The 22,014-nt window shown below is 37.8% G+C and overlaps 1 protein-coding gene across 3 annotated transcripts; it reads left to right on the forward strand.

Moving 5' to 3' along the window:
* Positions 1-483: 483 nt before the first annotated feature.
* On the forward strand, positions 484-18,151 carry DAW1 (dynein assembly factor with WD repeats 1). 3 transcript variants are annotated; one of them, XM_086844900.1, is made up of 14 exons: positions 541-590; positions 2,122-2,194; positions 2,810-2,954; positions 3,427-3,571; positions 6,747-6,805; positions 7,465-7,587; positions 9,000-9,099; positions 10,867-10,974; positions 11,671-11,777; positions 13,171-13,273; positions 13,651-13,765; positions 14,846-14,922; positions 16,844-17,006; positions 17,451-18,151. In XM_086844900.1, the coding sequence occupies exons 3-14, from the start codon at positions 2,848-2,850 to the stop codon at positions 17,483-17,485; spliced, it is 1,242 nt and encodes a 413-aa protein (XP_086701026.1). In that variant the 5' UTR covers positions 541-590; positions 2,122-2,194; positions 2,810-2,847; the 3' UTR covers positions 17,486-18,151. The 3 variants fall into 3 exon arrangements, with proteins under 3 accessions (XP_086701024.1, XP_086701026.1, XP_086701025.1); XM_086844899.1 differs by lacking the exon at positions 541-590 and adding an exon at positions 670-911; XM_086844898.1 differs by lacking the exon at positions 2,810-2,954 and having other exon boundaries at positions 484-590.
* Positions 18,152-22,014: the final 3,863 nt, after the last annotated feature.

Consider the following 22,014-nt stretch of genomic DNA (forward strand, 5'->3'; position numbering starts at 1 on the left):
TAAAGGCGTGTGGCCCTTGGGGACATGGTGAACATGGTGGTGCTGGGTTCATGGTTGGTCTCTGTTAGAAGGCCTTTTCCAGACTTAATGATACTGTGATTCTAAACTGTATTTCCAGAGTTGCACTTCACTCCTGAGTATCTCTTCTAAAAAATTACTTCTTCTGAGTATCTCTTCTTAAAAGTTACACCGATTAGGTTTTTCTCTTTTTTGAAATTGAATTAACATTTGCCCTCTTTCCTTAGTAACTACTCACTTTCCAAAGAGCTTTCATACATTTGCTGCGCCGTTACGATCGGCTCTTTGGCACTCCGATTTTTATATACATTTTTAGTGCCCCTATCCAGATCCGCTCCTTTCCCCTGAGTGGCGCAGCCCCCAGCAGCCCCTCAGCTCTGTGCGGATGCCGCAGCGCCAGCCCCGGGGCGGCCCGGCCGTGCAGCCATGGCGGGCGCGGCAGCCTCAGCCCCGCGGCCGGAGCCGCGCATGCGCCCCCGGGCCGTTGCCATGGCTGCGGGAGGACGCGCGGGGCCGGGCGGCGGTGGCGGCGATGGCGCTGAGGCGGCTGCTGCTGCGCTACTTCCCGCCGGGTGCGGAGCGGGACGCCCGGAGCGCTCCGGGTGCTGCCGGCGGCTCTGCCGGGGCTGGGGCCGCGCGCGGGGGGCCTGGGGGTGTGGGGCGTGCGGCGGGGCCGTGCGGGGTGTGCGGGCCGCCCGTGACGGCGGGTCCCCTCAGCCCCGCAGGGACCGGGCACGGCCCGGCCCATGGCGCACCTGCAGCCGGCTGGAGCGGAGGTGCCGGTGTCTGTCCCGGTGCCTGCGTGAGAGGCTGCAGCTGGAAGCGGCTCATCGCCCGTCGCGCCTGTAATTAATGACTTACGGCAAAGTCAAGGCAGTCTTACTCGCGTCACAGTAAGGAGTTTAGAAAGTCAGCAGTGACTGTAGCTGACACTAAAAAAAAAAGTTTTAAAATGGCTGTTTAGCAAAAAAGCTTGCCACTCTTTACCGCTACTTGAAAAGAGGTAGGAGACAGGCGAAGGTCGGTCTCTTCTGCCAGGCAGCCAGTGAGAAGAGGAGAGGACATGGTCTTTAGCTGTGCCAGGGGACGTTTCGATTGGATATTGAGAATAAATTCTTCACAGAAACAGCGATCAGACGCTGGAAAGGGCTGCCCGGGGAGGTGGTGGAGTCACCATCACTGACGCGTTTAAGGACTGGCACTCAGTGCCAGGCTTTGGTTGACAAGGCAGTGTTGGCCTTAATGATCTCAGAGGCCTTTTCCAACCTAGCTGATACTAATTCTTATTTTTTGTCCTTGATTTATGAGTTTTCTCAGTGGAGCCATGCTTTGAAAAGCAATGCTGCCAGACTGTCATGGTGTATCCTGTCCTCAGGTGACTCAATGAAATTTCAGAGGTGAAACAAACTGGAGATGGCTAGCTCTGGAAGTGTATTAGAAAATAGTATCTTCCTTTCAAATTAAATACTTTTCCTATGAACTTCATAAATGCAGAATGACACAAAAGTTTGTCAGAATTATCCTTTCCTACAGAAAATCAAGGAGCAGCTGAGCCCTTTATCAGCTGTTTCAAAACAGGAAGCCATGTGATTAAATATTTTAACACTCCAGCGCAGTGGAAGCCGCAGAGATGCCAGAGCACACCTGGAAATGTAAAGTGTGTCAAGATTTTTGATACATTACTGCACTCCAGCCTTTGTGAGCACTGGAATAAATATAATGGCTTTTGTAAAACATGTTTTCCAGGCTTCCTGGAACACCAAACTGCAACATCTTCAGGACAGTTGAAATTGTTCTTTGAAATTAATGTCGATGAAATGATGCAAAAAGTTGTTGGGAAAAAGAGCTTGTTCATTTCCAGAATAGAAAAAACTCAGAAATAATATTGTTTAATATATATTTTTTTTTTATATAAGCATATCAGACTTGCTCATGACAATGGTTAATCTCAGTGAGAACAGCTAACCTCCTTCCAGTTCCAAGAACTGGAATTGGGTCTCCTGAAGTCAGTGGAGCTATAAAAGTGGAAGTGTTGCTGTCTACAGCACATGTTATAAAACCCCAGAAGTCTAATTATGACCTGTTTATCACTTGTTTTTAAAGGAATTTTTTTTGAATATGTGGAAGGTGGTGAGTCAAAGACCAGATCAATAGATCTTCTTGATCTTAGACCTGAGTAAGTATGATATTACTTCAGAAAACAGCACTCTCTACCTTTTTATAGCATGTTCATGTACAGTTCTGTTTAACTGTATTAGACATAATTGAGACCAGCTATTATGTAGAGCCTATGTACTCTACTCAGACAGCTCTGGTAGGAAGGGCTTCAGAAAAATAACAAAATGCCACCATTAAATAAAGTTGCCCAAATCCATGGAGCTTATTAAGCAGAAAGACATGAAGTAATATGATTGTCTTAATACCAGCACTGATATGGAAGAGGCCTTGCATGTAAGCCCAAGTCAGTACAGTGTCAGCTGGATATGCAGGATGAAAAATCCAAATTTAAAAATTATTAGGTTTTGTCTACCTGTGGCTGTCCAGTATAGTGCTGTGGGTAAAACTTGTCAAGTCTCTTTGTGAAAGAAGTAAATTGTCTGGTGTTACTGAATATGAGTATAAACACTGACAGGATACTTACAGAATGTAGTGGCGCCCTTTTAGAAGACTGACCTAGAAAATCCCCTTTAGACTTGAATAATTCCCATAGTAACAGAAATGCTTGGCTTTCTTGCTAAACTGATTTTAAGAGTGTGTTGTGATTTGACTGCTGGGTATTGTCAACTCCTAGTTTCTCACAGAAAGCCAGAAATCAGTAGTTACCTGTTGATGTGGAAAGATGATCCAGTTCCCCAGACCAGCTGTGGCCCCCTCACTGGGGGCTCCAGGGACATCAGTAGACTGGACCACAGAGTAGTTACTGTCACAACTAAGAGGTGTGGAAACAGACATAGATTTCTGAAGGCACAGACCGAGATAAATTTAAGATTTATTTAAGATTTAATTTATCTTGTTACTACTTCATTGGCAATTTGTTTGGAATGTATGAAATTCCAGTTTAATTCAGGTATTTAAACTGACAGTTTGGGACACATGTCTTCCGTGCCTGATCCTCCATGGAAGTAGTTTGAAAAGATAAATTTCTTGCCAAGCTACAGTTTTTAAAAGTTTTTACTGTACAACTTCAGTAAGAGAGGAAAGGAGGTATAAAAAACAAGAAAGATTTATCCTTATTTCTGTAGGCCTTTATTGAAAGAGATAAATGGATGACATTTAATTGCTTACCTCAGTTTCTCTCCAAATAAATAATATTCTTGGGTTTAAATTCATAATTAGTGCCAGAGAATAGAATGTGGTGGGTTTGTGTTTGGGGTATTGAGTTTGTTTTCATTCTTTTCTCATAATTAGGACAGATGTTACAGCCTTAGTAGAAGAAATCCAAAAAAGAGAACCTCTCATCACAGATTCCTGTTTGGAACATGTCATACATCTAGTACAAAGATTGCAGGAGAAGCTAGGGGAAGAACAGAATCACAGATTCTCCCTTTTTAAGGTCAGAGGAGTCTTTAAAATAATTTTGGGCATTGGAGGGGGTTTAAGTTGTGATACTCTGAGTATGTTTATATGCTGTATATTGTGTTCTATGACTGATTTCTTGGCACTTTTCAGTCCTCTCTGCACTTTTAGAGCAACTGAATCTGGCCTGGTCAGGAATTCCCCCAAAAAGGCTGAGGTATAACTGTCCTAGACATTGTTTAAACAGGCTTATGCACTAGGGTGTGTTTTGGATGGAGAGAAATCAATCTTTTTGTCGAATAAGAGTTTGTGCAACACCCATAGTTACATTTAAACAAAACCTGTAAATAGACCTGAAGTAAATTAGCTATTGGGAAAGGACCAAACTATTTTCATACATGTGTCTACTTGTTCTTCATTTTGTGAAATTTGTGGGATTTATGCTATTATTTTATGGGGTTTTATGCTACATGCAGTTGTCATTACAAATCCTGGTTTTCATTACTTTCTGTCATTACTATTATCTTTTAATATTGATAAACTGAGCTTCGGCTTACAGACAGCACTTGAAATATTATTTCAAACAAGTAGGATATTAAAGAACAATGATTACAGAGACCTTTCAGAACTCCATTCCAGGACTGAGTCTGTCAGACAAGAATAGATTTAATTGTTTTTAATTGTGGAAATGAAACTTTCTTCCAGATATGGCATGCTACAATCTGACATCGTTAAACGTTGTATCTTTATTGTGACAGCAGATGGCAATGTGTAGCTGTTAAGCAATGTTGGTCAGTGCTATGGTGCTTATTGTTACTTTAAATGAAAAGAGAAAAAGTTTTGTGTTGGTTTGTTCGGCTAAAAAACCAATTACATATTTCTAGTATCACTTTGGCTCTTTTGAACAACAATATTCATCTAGGTGAATTCTGTAAAGAAGGATATATTTAACCTTGAAAACAGAGCTATCTAGCAAGACATCTTAAATTTAAAAAGTTTCTCTTCCAAGTTATGCTCTCAACTGAGATAATGCTGTGCTTTTCAAAAGCTTTAAAAATTGTTTGCTCATCACAGAGACTGACAAATCTTCAAATACTTGTTCAAACTTGAGTGTAAATAATGTATTTGTTCATTGTTGAGTGTAGTGCTGTGTCTGAGCTTCTATATTTGGAAATAATAGAAGCAGTCAAATCCAATCAGTGCTGGTTTATTTCCTTCACTCAAGAGTGGTTAGAAGTGTGTGAGAAGAACTTTTTTGATGTTTCAGTTTCATTTAAGGCTTCTAAATGAAACACGAGTACCAGGTCCTTCTGAGGTATTAATAAAATATAAGAGATGGGTGGGAGTGAGATTTTTTTTTCTTTTCCCTCAAAAAAATGTTCAGTGTGTGCATTGTTTGGAAATGAACAGTTTTTATTCCTGTTGCACTGGGGCATAATCTGAAGTGTAAAAACTCATATTTTTGTTATTTCCAGTAATTGTGGTGATAGTGGTATGTTAGGCACCCTGCAGAGAAATGAGCTTTTATAGCAATTTCTCAGGTTCTAAACTATTCCATGGTAGTGGTGATTTGCAGATTTTTGTCTTAGGTACAGCTGTAGCAGATTTCACAGAAGAGAGGTATATTTATTCTAATATTGCCTTAGGGTTTGGTTATTGTATCATTTGCACAGGCAATTCTTGCTGGCTCAGAGTTCTGTGGATGAAGCAACTGCAGCACTGGGCATTGGAGGAACAGAATTAGTCTCATAATCTGAAATTACATAAAAACCCATCTCAATTTCCTCCCTTTTTTCATAATTTCAAAATACCTTTGTTGTTCAGAGCTGCCTGCATGTAGTACTAAAAATGTTATGGGTGAGATTTCCATAAATTTCCATAATTATTGATTCTCATATGCAGATGGATATTGTGGCTCTTTTTAAAAAACATTCAAAAACTATTCAAAAAATATTTTTGTCATTTCCACATCTTGGTTGCTCATTCCCACTCCTGTAGCCAAAAGTACAACTCGTGTGCTTTCTCTAGAGAGCAGAAATAGCTGTTTCTGTAGCATAAAATACATTTTCTGTTTCTCTCCCTCTCAGTCCTTCACTTAACAATTGTTATTTCCATTTTGATGAGTCCCTACTCTTCTGATTAGAAGATCAGTGAGCCTTTCTCATTTCTCTTTTGGAAACAGGCAGCTTGGAAAACTTGAGATAAGAAAAAGAAGTTGAAGCTCTGGTAATATATTAGTAATTAAATCTCACTGTTTATACACAGTTTCTTCTTCATTCTTTCACTACGGAAAAGGCCGAGTGAACCACTGGGGTATTTTTAACATCCCTTTACTGACTGTCAGCAATTGCTGTGATTTCCCAGTTTATGATTTTATTATGCTTGAGGGGAGGGCAGCTTGTAATAGGTGAAAATTGAGTGCAAACCATGTTTTACAGCAGCCAGTTTATTCAAACACCAACCAGATCATATTTTTTTGGTTCTTTTTAAAGCATCATGGCATGGTGACTTCCACTGCAGAATCTGAAACTATTTTCACCTCTGTTTAATAGACCTTAGTATGTGTTATTATGGCTGTGGGCTCATTCACATGAATGATCCTATACTGTCTGATTAAAGCAGTATTAGAAAGCAGTGCCCTCCACAACCTACACAATACATGCAGACTTTAAAGTTGAAATTCTGTCTTGGAATTTTGTCTTAAATCTGAATATCTTTGTTGTGGTTCATACCTTGTCTTGATCTCATAGGACAGAGCTGTAGCTTATATATCTTTTTCCTGTTTTGTATAACAAAGTCACATACCAACTGGAAGCATCCCATACCCTAAAAATCTCGAATTTAACAGGATTTCTTGATTCACTGGCTAAGGCTTAATATTAGTTGTGATTTCTTTCATCAGTGATCTTACAGTCATGGTCTCCTCTTTTGTTTTTCCCATTCAGCTCTGGTCTAAGGTTCCTTTGCTGGTCTTGGAGAGGGTGAAGAAAATGCAAACCTGGGAAAAAAACCAGTTCACTGAAATAAAGTATAAAATTGAAATCAGTAATAGATAACATCTTCAGTCATCTTCAGTGATAGGATTAATGAGGGATTTCTTCTCCTCTAACAGGAGGAGGAGAAAAAAATTAATCTGTTGAATATTTTGAGCAACTTTGTTTATTTTGTTCGCATCAAATGTTTTTCCTCTCACTGCCCCGCTTCTATTTCAGGTGCTTAGAACACACATATTGCCTCTGACTAATGTCGCATTTAACAAATCTGGTTCCCGGTAAGTTGCTTTCAAAGTCAGAGTACATAAACATTAATTGAAGTTTTGTACTTGTAAATTAAATGGTAACAAAACTTCAGTACTCTTACCGCAAAAAGAATTCAGCTCTGCTGCTTATAAGCAGCTTCAGGCATAGTTGGGGATTATATTTCAGGCCTCTGGGAGAACCAATAGGAGATATAAAAAAGTAGCAGGTGAGATTCAATTTTTGTAGTTTTTTTCTTCCACAGCCATAGTCTGTTGACAATTACCATATTACAGAAAGAACCACCTTTATGGCAATAAGCTAAATATTGCTGAAAACTAAATGAGTCTGACATAAACTCATTTGAGAATTTCACTGTTGTGAAAGTGTAGCTTACATGTTAATTGATTTCATTGTGGATGCATCTCTTATCATTTTTTCCTTTGTATCTTGAAAGCAGCAGCATGCTTTGTAGTTGAAATACATTAAAGATTAGAAAAAAGGTGTTTTTGTGAATAAGATGTTAAAAAGAAAGAAGAAAATGAACCTTTATGGTAATAAATCTGTATTTTTGAAAGAGAGGAGATTTAGGGTCTGAGACAGTGCTAACCAAAATCTGTGGAAATAATTTGGCTGTGCATTGAGACCACTAAGATCTTTGCTGTACTGAGAAATTAATTTCTCTTTGCTTTAGCTTTATTACTGGAAGCTATGATAGAACCTGCAAACTGTGGGATACAGCATCGGGAGAAGAGTTGCACTCGCTGGAGGGACACAGAAACGTTGTCTATGCAATAGCTTTCAATAACCCCTACGGGTAAATAAATTTGTTCTGAGATTCTTCATAATTGCTAGCACTGTTATCTTGCAAATACTATAACAAAGAATAGACTATTTCAAATTGAAAGACTTCAGCTTCTGATTTTGTAGAGTTCAGCTATAGCTAATCACTGTAGGATAACACTGTCATTATTTGTACAAGAGATCTATTCAAACATGTTTTCTGTTATCATTTTTAAAAATGAAATATAGAAATTATAACCAAAAATTTAATTGGTATTCAGTCTTGGAAAAAATATGAGTCAGTTGAGTATATTGAAACACAGTTTATTTCAGTAATATCTACATGACCAGACTGTGTTCTGAATGTTAATCATTCTCTTCTGCCTCCATGTAGTTGTATGTGATGTGAGATATAAGTACTTTAAACAATCTGTGTTGCTTCAGTTAAGGAGAAAGAAGTCAATTTCTCCATTTGCCATTACAAATTCAGTATTATTTAGGACATGATTTAGAAATGTCACAGCTTTTGAGTAATTTTTTGTAAAATCCACAAGGTGCTGCTGTGTGAACATCAGATATTAATTTTTCCACCTTTTGTTTTCTCCAGTAATTGTTTGCCCTAGGTTGGAATTGCCACCTGTTAGGAGAAGGGAATTCACCTAATATCAGGAAATAAATGCTAAAAGATTTGTTGTTACGCAATTTGAAACTTCATTTCTTTCTTCTATATGAAAAGGACCCTGCTGTGTCAATGTCTTATATTCTGATAGTATTCTTTACTTTAGAAATTAATGAAGTTCATTTATATAACTTGGTGAAACTAACAACAAAAACCTGTGCAAAGATCAATAACTAGACTGTAACATAAAAGTGGAGAAGCAACATACAGCAAGACAAAACCTGATGAGATGTTGGAACTACTTTTATATTAAAAATTGATGAAAAACGCCTTTTTTTCTGCCAATCTTTAGGTTGTGCCCCTTGGTGCATTTTCTGGAGTCTTCACTTTAATCTTGCTCTAACTGCAGATGGTCACAACACTTTAACTGGCTTCAGTGGGAGTAGAGTTCAACTTCTGAAATTTGGGTGATCTGCATTTCTAATTGTTGATAAACAGATGTTATTTGATGAAATGATATAACTTCTTAATAAATCTGTAAGTGCAGCACAACATCATCCCTAAAGTAGGTCAGTCATCAGTTATGAACACTCCTCTGCTAATAGATAGGCACAGTAGCTCTCCTAGAAACTCACTGTGTCTGCTAGTTTTTTTGCCTTACTGTAACTTGTGTATGTGAAATCCTGCTGCAGGATCTTGTAGTGTGGCAGCAGCTACCAAAGTACATGGGAGCTTCCAAGGCTGAATTTCTGGATTCTGCTGTATCTGGAGTCAGAGGAATTTTCTACATAAAAATTATAGGATTTTTTTTTTTTTTCCCCATTTAGTGACAAGATTGCCACTGGATCTTTTGATAAAACCTGCAAACTGTGGAGTACAGAAACAGGAAAATGTTACCATACCTTCAGAGGACATAGTGCAGAAATAGTGAGTAGTGATGGATGTTTCTTATTCCCTTATGTTTCCTCACACCATTGTTGATGAGTGTGAGTTCCAGCTCTCTGTGAGCTCCCACTGGAAGGCACAGTTATTGTGGCACATCTATTCATACATTCTGGTCTTGTTAACATTTCTGCACTACAGGGGAAGATATCTGTTCTTGAGATAGAATAAACCCTCATTCACATTTTGAAATTATATTTTTATTTTTACTTTGTTCCAATTTCCCTTGTTTGCTAAACATGAAAACATTGAAAAATACCATAGCAACTGGAATTTTCAGTTTATTGTACATATTTTTTGTTTGATTACATATCACATATTTTTCTAGCTATCTTGCATTGCCTCTCATATTTGCAGAACTAAATACACAAGAACATCACTGCTTGTGTTGTTGTCTTTCACACAGAGATCTGTACTTCGTGTACAGAACTGTAGAGGAATGAATTTCTGAGATGTAAAGTGTGTTAACTGGGAATATGTGGGATGCTGAAATGTCAAAGATCTATGAAATTAAAACAGTTTAAGCTTAAAAATGCTTGGTTTTCTCTCCCATGCACTAGGACCCCTACCAGCAACAGCAAGGACCTCAATGCACAAATTTCAGTTTAAAAGATCAGGGCAAAGACACTAAAACTCTGAATTTCAATGATGAATGAGGTTTTTTAATGATTTTTAAAAATAGCTATACAATCACTGTTGAATGAAATATTGCTGAAAATTGTTTCTGAAAAAAAATAATTTGAATTTAATTATAGATTGAGGTCCTTAATTAGAGCAAGAAAATGGTGGTTTACCATATTGGAATTTGGGTTTTGTTTTGGTGTGTTTTTGATTCTCTGGATACTCTGAGTTAGCCCTTAAAATGGAGAATGTTTGCTTTTTGAGAAAGGCTGCAGTGATTTTGCTTCCACAAATCAATCAGGTAAATGTTTAAAGGCCTCTCAATTTTTTCTGACTTCTTAGGGGTTAGATTAGACCCAGAGTGTTATGAGTTGTGCTGACAAGTAATTAGAAGAAGATAATTGCCAGCAGGAAATGTGTTTCTCTGAATCAGACCTGTTCTGAAAGCCCATTATTGCATCTGATACATTGCTGGCAAGGGCATGCCCATGGTTACTCAGGATGAAAAAACTGAGCTACTGTTTTCCTTTTTTCATGGCACCTGCTATTCTTTATTTGCAGAGCAATGACAATGAATAATTACAGAGTATGGGAGGATGACTACATGATTTTTTAATGTGAAAAATGAATTGAAGTAGTCGAGCTTTTGTTCTTGTTTTTCTTAAATATGATGTTGTGGTGATGCCCTTGGCAAATGCCATTGATAATGACACCTGATAGGGTAAGAGTGCACTGAGTGTGTTTGTGGGTACACAGAACTGTTAGGGTGATCTTTGCCCCAATCTCATCAAGTAACAGAGAAAACCTACCAGATGATAGTTCTAGAGTGGAGAGTCAAACTAGACAGTAATTGGAGGATTTCAGAGAATTTTGAAATAAAGGAAAAACAAAGCATACGCTTGCAAGGAGTCCACTTGGTTTGAGTACTTATCCAGAGTTACGTGGTAAGGATATGTTGCTGTTCTAGTGAGCTGTTGAAAGAATTCTGCAAGTTTTCTGTATGCCATAAAATATTATCAGACCTTTATCTTATTTAAAAATATTATTCCTGACCCTTGTTTTATTTTTTTTTAGAAAATATATATAGATGGACTTCTTCAAACTTTTTCTATCTAATGTTTCTCGCTACAGGTATGTTTATCATTTAATCCTCAGAGCACACTGCTGGCAACTGGAAGCATGGATACCACTGCCAAATTATGGGATGTAGAGAAAGGAGAAGAAGTAGCCACTTTAAATGTATGTTTGCATTCCTTATGTTTTTAGAGGTGTTCCTTGCTGTCTTAGTTTTCCGAGATAAATAACTGTAACCATTACAACTGTTTTAAACCTTGCAGTTTCTTTTACCAGGTGATCCCATAGTGACTGCAGTTACAAAACAGAATAAGAAAACTTGAAGGGAACAAGAAAGCTGTGGTATTTTATGAGTCCTATTCATCAAAAGACAGATTTTCTCACTGCAGTGACATTACTGCTATAGATTAGAATCCCTTCCATCACTTGTTAAAACCTACTGCTCTGCTGTCAGTTGTGACCTCCTCTGTAAGGAGGAGGTAAGCAAGAGCAGAGGACAGCCATCCAGTTACCTCTAGATTGTCATCTCTCTTTGCTCTGCATGGCTTGCTGGCATTCTCCAGGGTCAGATTGGCCTCTGCTGCTTCAATGCATTTCTCACCCATAAATCCTAAGTCATGTGTAGTGAATAAGCTTCCTGCTTAAGTGGTGTGTCTGAGTTTCTGCAGTTGTTGGGATATTGACTATTCCACAGCTGGGTAGATCATTCTGTCAAAATTGTGATATACTGGACAAGACAGTAAATAAAATAGTGATGAGTTATGGAAGGATTATGCTGCTGAAAAAAGACTACATATTAAACTATATTAATGGAAAAGTAACAATTTGTATTCTCATACTCCTTTTTAAAAATTCTCTCAGGGGCACTCAGCAGAAATTATTGCTCTGTCTTTCAATACCACTGGAGACAGGATCATCACTGGCTCCTTTGACCATACAGTAGCAGTATGGGATGTTGGCACTGGCAGGTACTAAAGCACTAATAAATATAACTTTACTTTGCATGATTCCAGAACAAATTAAATTAATGAAATTTCTTTTATGGCGCTTCACAAGCCTCTCTTCTGTGTTATTTCTGTGTATCTGATAATGGTTTCTGTGATATGTTCTCCACATTGTTATTTATTCTGTTTATTGATCAGATTTTTATGTCAAAGCTTGAAGCTCACACTGCCTTTTTGAGAATTGGAAGTTTAAGTTTCAGCTTTTAAATTAAAACGTGTTTCTAGGTATTACTAGGTATTTTGGGCATTAGGTATTACAGTAACAGCAGTCTTGATAGCCAAATAATATGTTCATAAAATTAAGCTTTCATCTGTTATCTGCTTGTTGATTTTTGGTTTTACTGTAAAAGGATCTACACTATTGCAACAGTGTAGACATCACAGTGCTAGGAAGTAAAAGGAGCAATTCTGTAAAATGCTAAGAATGTAATCAAGTTTCTGTTATTATAAACAAATAGCAAATTCAAATGCTCAGGAAACTTTCTTTGCTGTTCATTAAGCACATATAATAATTTATTTACCCGTATATATATCTTGTGGAATGAATAAAAACATTTCAGTCACTCAAACTCATTTTGTTGTTTTTCTAGTTATTAGTTTATCTGTTATTTACAGTCTGCTTCTATTAATGATGCAGTGATATTAGCATTTGGATAATAACTCAATTTGCTAATCCTTTAATACATGTATATCTCAATTAATCTTTTTTAAGCTTTGTTGCCTTATAGGCCATCAATTAATAGGAAGCAGTATTGGCTAATTGTAACCTCTCTACTCAGATAAAGCTGAAGAATTTAATGGGACTTGTATTGCCAGTCTTGTGCAGCAAGAAACAGGATTTATGAGGATTAGAAATCATATTTCAGCTGGGCTGTCATTTGCCTGTTATTTGGGAACATGCTCACATTAAGTACCTGATTAACTTCCATTTGATCTTCAGTGGATTTTATAAAAGGTTTAGATTATATGGAGTTTTAAAGATGTACTGTTTACAGTTCATTGAAGTAGGATAATGGGAGAGTAATGTGGAAAATCTTGCCGTATATGCTTAGCATGTAGATGAATACAAGAAGTCTCTCACTGGTACTAAAAATCATCATGTTTTCACTGGAAATACATTCACTAAAATATGTTTGAAAGAGAAGGTGGAATGACTGATTTTATTCCTTACTGCCTCTTTTTGCCAAAGATAGAAAATGGAATTGATGTAGTACAAGAATCCTAGATGAGCTGCGCCACTCCATTTAATTGCTTTAATGGTAAAGACTTGACGCCTTAACTATACAATTTTCTGAACTTAAAATTTATATGTGTATATAAAAATACACACTGTGATTATTTTTATTTTTTTTTGTAGGTTGCTACATTCTTTAATAGGCCACCGAGGAGAGATTAGCAGTGCCCAGTTCAACTGGGACTGTTCTCTCATTGTCACTGGATCAATGGACAAAACATGCATGGTAAGCTGCTTGAGTAGGTAGTGAATACAGCTACTTGACATATAAAATGTACATTTTTTTTAAATTGAGGAGCATTATTTTAAAGTAGTACATACAATGAATTAGAGAGTTTACAACTAAATATAAAACCTATAATCTTACTCCTTTCAGCAAAGTCTAGTTAAGTCTTGTATAATCAATACATTGAACTAAAAAAATGTATAGGACTTCATTAAACTAGCTAAAGAGTGACTCATTATTGATTTGTATTCAGCTTTCATGTTATTACATGTCAAACATCAGAAAGGGCCTCTACAAGTTGCTTTATCAATCAACTAGATGTCTATAAAGTAAATGAGTCCAAAGAAGCAATCCAGTGCCCCTGTTTGTGTGTGCAGCTGTGGAATGCTGAGACAGGGACTCACATAGCGACGCTGGCGGGGCACAGCAGGGAGGTGCTGGATGTGTGCTTTGACTACGCCGGACAGCGCATTGCAACCGCCTCTGCCGATGGTGAGTGAGGGGCCTGCCACTGCTGGGGGAGCTGCAACATCAAACACCATTGTCCTTTCCCTTTGGCTCTGCTTTGAATGTAGCTTGGTGAAGAGGAGGACTTGATTCAAAACTATAGATCAAGCAGTGTTTGTTGCATTACAAAAATAGGGCATTAAACTAAAAGTTTTCTCCAGTGACAGAGTTCTTACTTTCATACTTCAATCAGTTCAATGTGTCTTTCCCCTTTAACTTCAAACTTGGAAGGAAATATTTCACTTGTGGCTGAAAATACATTTTAAATGTGTGTGTAAATAGCTTTTGAGGGGATTGATTTAGTGGCTCAGACTTAGGCTTAAATGAAAAGTGTGGTTTGAATTTTACTGGTGGATTTGCTAGCAGACTTTTCTAATGCACAGCAAGAGAATACACAATAAAGAGGCAGTGAAAAAATCAGTTTTGTTTTCTTATTGGTATGCAGAAGTTTTTCATGTTTATTATTTGTCTAGGAATCACAATAAATACTTTTCTGTATTCACCTGCTCAGTCATTTATATTATACTGCAAAATGACAATACTGTATTAGTTTTAGATATACAGTTCCAGAAACAGGATACCAGACTGGATGGGAAGGACTAATTGGATCTGTTCTCCTGTACTTGCTACATTATGACAAAAGACAGTGTAAAAAGCTTCCTGATATTTAATCAATATCTTATTAAATATAATGAATAGATTATTAAATAAAATGAATATCTGAAATATAATGAAAGCTTTCTAAATATATTGTACATGCATTCTGAAATAACAGGCTTCAGTAAGCTGTGTTCTGTGTGGACCTTTGTATTCATATTTTAGGATTTTTCCAGGAGAATTAATTTCTGCTCAGGAAAGGAAGTCAATCTTTTCCAATCAGATTACAGATTCTTTTTAACAAACTTTACCCTTGGAGGAAACCCTGTGAATTTTGCCTTCTATTTCTTCCAACATTAAACCTTCCAACATTAAACCTGAGGATGAGTTCCTTCTGACCTTATTGAGATGTTCTTGCTGAAATGGATGTTTAATCATAACAATCACATATGGCTCCTACTGCAACAGGGTCAGCTAGAGTCTACAATGCAGGAACTAAACAGTGCATTGCAAAGCTAGAAGGGCATGAAGATGAAATTTCAAAGGTAAGTTGTGTGTGGTTTGCACCTTTTGTAATTTGAGTATGTGTGACATCCAATGCACCAGTTATTCCATGATGCAGGAATACTGTTTATCATTATACCACCACATTCTTTAATATTTAAGATTGACAGGTCTGGCTAAGAAGTTGTCTGTACTAAAAGAATATTCCTTTTGGCTAAAAGCCATCAGACAGTGATTGTTTACCAATTCTTCACTTCTGAGGTAAGACAATACTGGGTGTACTGAGCTGCCTTCCTGTGCTGTCATGTGATTACCATTTGATCCTTTAGAATGGTGGCAGCTACTTATGTCCATCCCTCCAATGGATGGACACCTGGCTTTGTTGCCATTGCAATGACTGGATTTCCTTAGCTCTTTCCTTTTCCTGAAGCAGTTTATCAGTTGGGTCTGCACACCCACTTGGTAAAGAATAGGGGAGCAGAGAGGGAGATGCTCTCTGAGTGTTAACAGAGCTCCTGTCTGACCTGTCCTAAAGCGTGCCTGTGTTATTCTGCCATTGGAGTCCTACAGTCTCTGACAGAACAAGCATCAAGCTTTTAATCTCTTGTTGACATCTTAAGGCTGTTGCCTGTAAGGCTTTTACCATCACCCTTATTCCTTGCTTCTACCTGGTGTGCTCCTCTTTACACTTTGTCATTTCTCTGCACATCTGAATTATGCAATGGAACAGAAAAAAACCATATTTCTGCAGAAAAATACATGGAGAATCTCATTTTCAAAAGTGCATAAAGGATTTGGAAATACAAAGTCTGTTTCAAGAATCACTTGGTCATGAGGAGTGTGCTCACATGCTTTGCTTGTCTGGCTCAATTTGAACACCAAGGTTCTGTTCCAAATACATGTAGTTGTTTCAACATTGTACATATTTTTCAAATGTTGTTATTTATTGCTTACAACTTTTCATTATTCGTTCAGATAGATAATCTCCCTTGCTTCCAAGCTAGTGTGCTATGTTTGTGCTGCTTTCTTGGATGTATTTTGGCATTGAAATATTAATATTTTGAATCTAGGATGGTTCTTAATGAAAAAAAACTCAAGTGCTTTCATTCTATTGATATCTGTATAATAATTTTCCTGAGAGAATAATAAGTTCAGAAGAATTGATCTTTCCTCAGTTTCTAAAGTCACTGCAATATCTCACACTCAGTGTAGACCCACTGAGGACAGTCTGAATCCCTCTCCCAAGAGGGTGGTTTAGAGACAGCTTCCATCAGGACCTTAGTGCTGCCATCATTTCAGTGCTGGTGGAGAGAATCTGCTCTTCTGGGAGCACATGGAAAAAAACCACTTTCTGCAGATATTCTATGAAGATGTGACTACTTAGGAATGTTATTACTTAGAAATTGGATTTCTGGGAAGCAGACACTTTGCCCTCAGTAATTAAGGAATTTTGAATTAAATAATAAACTGGTATTGTCCAGTTAGTGCTTGAAAAATGTACCTGATTATCTGTAAATCCATGCAGTTATGGCAGTGAATGTTTAACAAATATGAAGACTTATTATAAAATTAATTTTTTCCAGTGCAGATTCTGCTACTACTGAGATGTTTGTTATTTAATGTGAGACTCTATAAAATATGTATAAATTTTACATTGGAATAATGATAACATTTAAATAAAGCTGCTACATTTGCTACTAATTCTGATTTTGGGGCTGATATTTGGAAGTTATGATCCTCTAGTAAGGTCATGGTATATAAGGCCTTTGTAAATACACAAAGTTTTCAGCCACTGAAGTTTGCCAGCATGACTCTAGTGGAATACTATCCTTGATTTTAGCTAAAAAACTGAATGCAAGAGTTGCTGCTTTCTATTTTCATTTTTCAGTCACTTTGATATGCTTCTTTCTCTAGACATACTGACTAGCTAAGTAACATAACTCATTTCTGTATTTTTTAAAGGTGTGTTTCAACCCTAAAGGCAATTGCATACTAACAGCCAGTTCTGATAAAACAGCTCGGCTCTGGGATGCTGCTACTGGACACTGCCTTCAGATATTAGAGGGTCATGCTGATGAGATCTTCTCCTGTGCTTTTAACTACAAAGGTGACACAATCATTACAGGTAACTAATATATTCTGCTTTTCTTTCCTTTTTTTTTTTTTTTGAATCACATTTGAAATTTTGCCACAGCAAAGTCTGAAAACTTTCCTGGGGCCAAATGCAGGTACCAACAGTGACTTACAATATAGTGGGCACATACCAGCACCAAGCCATTTTCTCAAAATGCATTGCTGTAAGGGAGGTGTGGATGAACAAGAGGCAAAGGTTTCTAAATGGGAGCACACCTTTTGTGTATTTGGTACTGAACTCTCATCAGGTTTCCTTCTTTTCAGTCAGATGCAGGATATCTCAGTTAAAAATATTGCCCTAGATTTTGCTGCCTGTTAGTTGTGGAGAAAAAAATTGTTACATTAATACCTACATTGTTGATGTAGGTATTAACAGAAATGGATAGACTGTGTGATACACCTAAGTGATTTCTTCACAATGTGTGTTTATTACTAGGGAGCAAGGATAACTCCTGTAGAATCTGGCACTGACTGAAGAAAAGGAAGGATCCAGTTTGATGTATTCCTGCCTACTTTGTGAGTTTCAGACTCAATAAACTCAGCCTTTCAGATTGGTTTCCTTTTACTCTCTTTGTTCACTCTCTGTTGAAGTTGAACAGTTACCTAGATTTGATAGGCTTGACTTAGATATGGCACCACAGAACTGCAGAAGTTGGAAGATCACTGGAGATCATCTAGTAAAACAGCCTGCCCTGCTCTGAACCTTGTCACCCAAGCAGGCTGCCCAGGACTGACAAGGGTTTGAATATCTCCAAGGATGAAGACTCCACAGTTTCTCTACACAACCTGCTTAGTACTTGATCACTTGCATAGTAAAGAAGAAAAGAAGGGGTTTTCCCCTCTTACATTTAAATGGAATAGTTCCTTATATTTCAACTAGTGCATGTTGCCTCTTCATTGAGTAGCACTGAGAATCTGGTCTGTTATTTCAGTCACCAGAGAGAAATCATGATTAGTGAGAATAAACGCATAGGATAGCTCAATTTCTTTATGTGTAATTTTTAACTTGTAACCTTTTAAAAAAAATAGAGCATTATAGTAATCTCTGTTGTGAAAGGAGTGTTGGTTTACACTTGCTTTGAAGATTTTTGTATTAATTTTGTGTGTGTGTGTGTGCAATAAAATATTGAATTAAAATGCTATTTTTTTATTTTTGTACTACAATGCCCCATTCATGTTTCTGGACAAAACCAGCAGCCATTTTTGAGCTGCCTTGCTATTAACTACTGAATGCATGCTGCAGTTAAACTTCCATCTCATACTTGCCCACATCTTTCCATTCAACCCATTTGTTCCTGCTCAGTCCTCATTCTCCTATTTTGAACTGAGGTAAAAAAAACCTACTACCCGTGGTGACTCCAACTTGGAATCCTGGCCCAGTGATTAAGTTCAGCATGAAGAAACTCTGCTTAGCAAAGATTGGAAGCCAAGGATCCTGACATAAACTGAGAAGTAGATGAGAAACTCCTGCAAGTTATTTACCAGCATACAATGAGCTTTTAGCTCAGATTAGCATCAATTGCCTCTCCCAGAAATTGCCAAGAGGTTTTACCTGTGTAGTTTGTGCCACTTCCTGAGTGCAGCTGGAAGTGCAGTTGCTCTGTGCAGGCACAGTGAAGGAGCACAACTGACTGGTCTTCTCCAGCAGACTTGAAAGAAAGTTGAAAAGGTAAAGAGGGAGAAAGAAAGTGTAGAGCAAAGAATGAACTTGGAGGTATTTTGTTTATATTCTATATCTCTGGGTGATTGTGGACTTATAAATGTTGTTAAATTTACTAAATTTACTAAAGGAAGTTACTAAAGCTGGTGTGTTGTGACTACCTCAGAGTGCTTGCCAGCATCTTTGTGTGTAAATGAAGAAACAAAAGTGCCTGTCATCACTTGGCAGATTTCCTGGTTATTTCAAGTAGTGCTGTGCTGTAGAAGAAGGGAGTAGAGAGCTGCAGATCATTTAAAATGAAACTTTCACCAGTGGCAAAGTGGTTGATACAAATATCTCTGTAATGCCGACGGTGCTTCCTGGGTTTTTGTGCAAAACCTTTGCAGGTCAAAATATATCTCAGTAAATTGGAATTGAAAGGGTCAGGAAGGGCAGTGCTGTTCATGTTGGTTTAGAATTGCTCAGTGTCCCTAGATTGATGGGCACCTGTGACCTGGGAGATTCCCAGCTGACAAAAATGGAGGAAAATTACTATAATGAGATATATACAATTACTGCTATGTAGTTAAAACTTGAAATTTGACTTTCTGTCACAAAGTAGAACTGTCTGTGACTGAACTGTCAAACTAGAAAATATTCTTTGCACTGTGATTAGGAACTAGATTCTCTCCCCACTCCTCTTAATCTTTTAGTCTGTTTTCCTGTTGCCTCTTCCTTTATGATTTTTTTCTTATACTACGCTAGTGAATCTTATACTACAGCTAGTGATGGCTGTAATAGCTTTTGGCTTCAAGCTCTTGTCCTATTTTTGCAAGAAATTGTGAATTGAGGTTTCATACAGTAAGCATTGGACTGGCAGGAAATCTGTGTTCTATTTCTGATTCTTCCTAGATTCTGGAGTGTATGGAGCTGCTTTTCAGGCTAAGTAATCTAAGTTTCTGGTTCATATGTGAAGTATTTTCACATCTGGTGTGATTTACTGCTGGAAAAGGTACTGGCTTGGCACCATGGAAGAGCTTCAGTAGTACTCTAGATACTCTCTGTGAATGCTTTGATATTAGGTTCTCTTCACCTTAGTTTACCCATATATGGATTTAATAAATTATAGAGATATACATTAGGAGTGTATCACATAAATGTATCTTCCTGGAACCATTCTTTGGGTCTGGTAGCAGCTTTATCCCTTTCTCTGATTCCATTTTAGTCCCTCAGCCAAAATTGTGAATGTATATGTTCTAGCTCTATTGCCTGGCACTTTTTTAATCTGCATACTTTATATTATCCAAATGCTACTTTAATCACTGTGTGGTTGGAGTGAGATGCAGCTTTCAACATTACCCTGAAATGTGACAAACTTGGCTCCCTGTGACCTTATTGAAAAGGATTACCTCAGGAGAGCCCTGAAGTGCTTTAGTAAGGCTTCTTACTGTAGAAATCATATTTGCTGTATTCTTTTCTGTCCTTTAGACTTTGAAATCCTTTCAGGATTAACCTCTGTGAATATGCAATTCTGTTTTTCTGGGAAACAGTTTGTGTCACATAATTGCTCTAGGACAGAACATACACTTCACAAGGATGGGGATTTCCATGTAAGCACATGATGTGTACTTGGACTTGTGACGTGTGAGATTCAAATGCTTGCTGAATAGGTGATGACAGTAATGCTCACACCCACTCATGTTTTAAAAGTGGCATTTTGTGTGAATTTCTTTTTTTGTCTCCTTCAGTGGGATTACTCACATTTCCTAGGTAGTTAGTGAAAGAATGTGGATATATATCCTGCTTCTATTTTCCAGTTTGCTGCACTTTACTATCTAATTCTCAGCTGAAGCTGGGAGGAGGATGCAATACCCATCAGCCAGCCCAGTCTTCACTGCAAATTGTTTCAATTAGTTTGATAGTCCAGCTATCTAATATAAGTGTCTGTCCTGTTAAATGCTGCACAGCTGCAAGATGCCTTCTGAGGCCTGTTCTTTGTGGTGACTGGGTTCAGAGTGGGTTGGGAAAACTGAACTAGTGGCATTATAAGTTATGCTTGTATGTGGAGAAGGTTTAGGAATGTCTCTGGCTCAAATCCTTAAATTGGCTAGCATGGATGTGCTTCCCTTCTGAGCTGCAATTTGTTTTATTTAAGTTGGTCATGTGGGTTCTTTATTTCAATGGACTGGTGGGTTTTTTCTCTCTGTCATTTTGAAATGTGGAGTTCAGGATTCACAGTGGCATTCCTATGGTTGTCTGTCATGCAGCTCTGCATGAAACAGGCCAAGAGCAACTGTAAAACTGTCCTCTTCAGAAAAGTTATCTATGAATTTAACAAGTGACTATTTTTTCACAGACCATAAATGGTTATTTTGAGGACCATAAAAATTTTCAGTGGTATGAACAAAATTGAAGTATAGTTTTTCAGCTTCTAGTAACCTCCCATTAAAAGAAACCTAAACACAACATTAAAAATGAATTTTTTAAATATCTAATTCAAATACAGAATTGCTTTTTGAAGAGTAGGAGAGCTAGTAGTAGCTCTTCATTATATGGGTGTTAGATTCAACCCTGGGGTGACAATTCGCCTTCCCCTGAAGCCGCCTCCAGGAAGGGGAGCACTGCAGCTGTGGCTGCTGCTCTCGTGGGGCACCTCTGATGGCCAGAGCATCCCCTGAGACATCTCCTGTAAGAACTTCTCCAGCTCCCACCTGAACCTGTCTACAAGTCTCGCATCCTCTCATTTGATAATTCCTCATCTCTTTTTGTTTGCTTTGAATTTGGCTCATCTGATTTTAATTTGTCATATCCTAGTTTTTATCAAGAGAGAAAGTGAGCAACCACCCCTGATGTTGCTAAAAACCTGCATCATGCTCATGTAGAAGGAGATTTTACCTAAGGCTATATGTTCTTCTTATTTAGGAGTATTTAATACCCATTTCTAAAAAACAGAAAAAATGAAGAATGGATGAATGCTTTTCTGATTTAGTCAGCGAAGTGATGGTTTCCTTTTCTGTGTAGCAGTAGAAATACCTGTGGTATCTAGGCAATATTGCAGTAAATGCCCCTGTGAACTTACACAAGGAGAGGAAACTCCTGAACTTCTGTCTCCCCACCCTCCTGCTCACTTTTGCAGGTACTGAAAGCAGCCAGAGTGAGCACTAATAGAGGTTTATACATAGGGAGTTATTCTGGGCAATCAGGGTATCATTTATCTTTATTTTATTGTGATACTAAGAATGTTATGTTTAGCCTTTTATCTCTTGAAGGAATTGTGGAACCCGAGTAGCTTTGGCACTGAGGTAAGACCTGGACGTTTCTCTGGCTTGTTTTGGTTAAAGCCATGGATCAGATTCATCAC

The sequence above is a fragment of the Cyanistes caeruleus genome, chromosome 10 (assembly GCF_971803275.1).
Source record: "Cyanistes caeruleus chromosome 10, bCyaCae1.hap1.1, whole genome shotgun sequence".
NCBI lineage: Eukaryota > Metazoa > Chordata > Aves > Passeriformes > Paridae > Cyanistes > Cyanistes caeruleus.

Bases quoted from the DNA above. Each gene is read 5' to 3' on its own strand.
- DAW1 (XM_086844898.1), top strand. From the start codon at position 551: ATGGCGCTGAGGCGGCTGCTGCTGCGCTACTTCCCGCCGG. The intron at 2,195-3,426 runs GTAAGTATGATA...TCTCATAATTAG, and splicing joins CTTCTTGATCTTAGACCTGA to GACAGATGTTACAGCCTTAG. The intron at 11,778-13,170 runs GTACTAAAGCAC...TTTTTTTTGTAG, and splicing joins TGGGATGTTGGCACTGGCAG to GTTGCTACATTCTTTAATAG.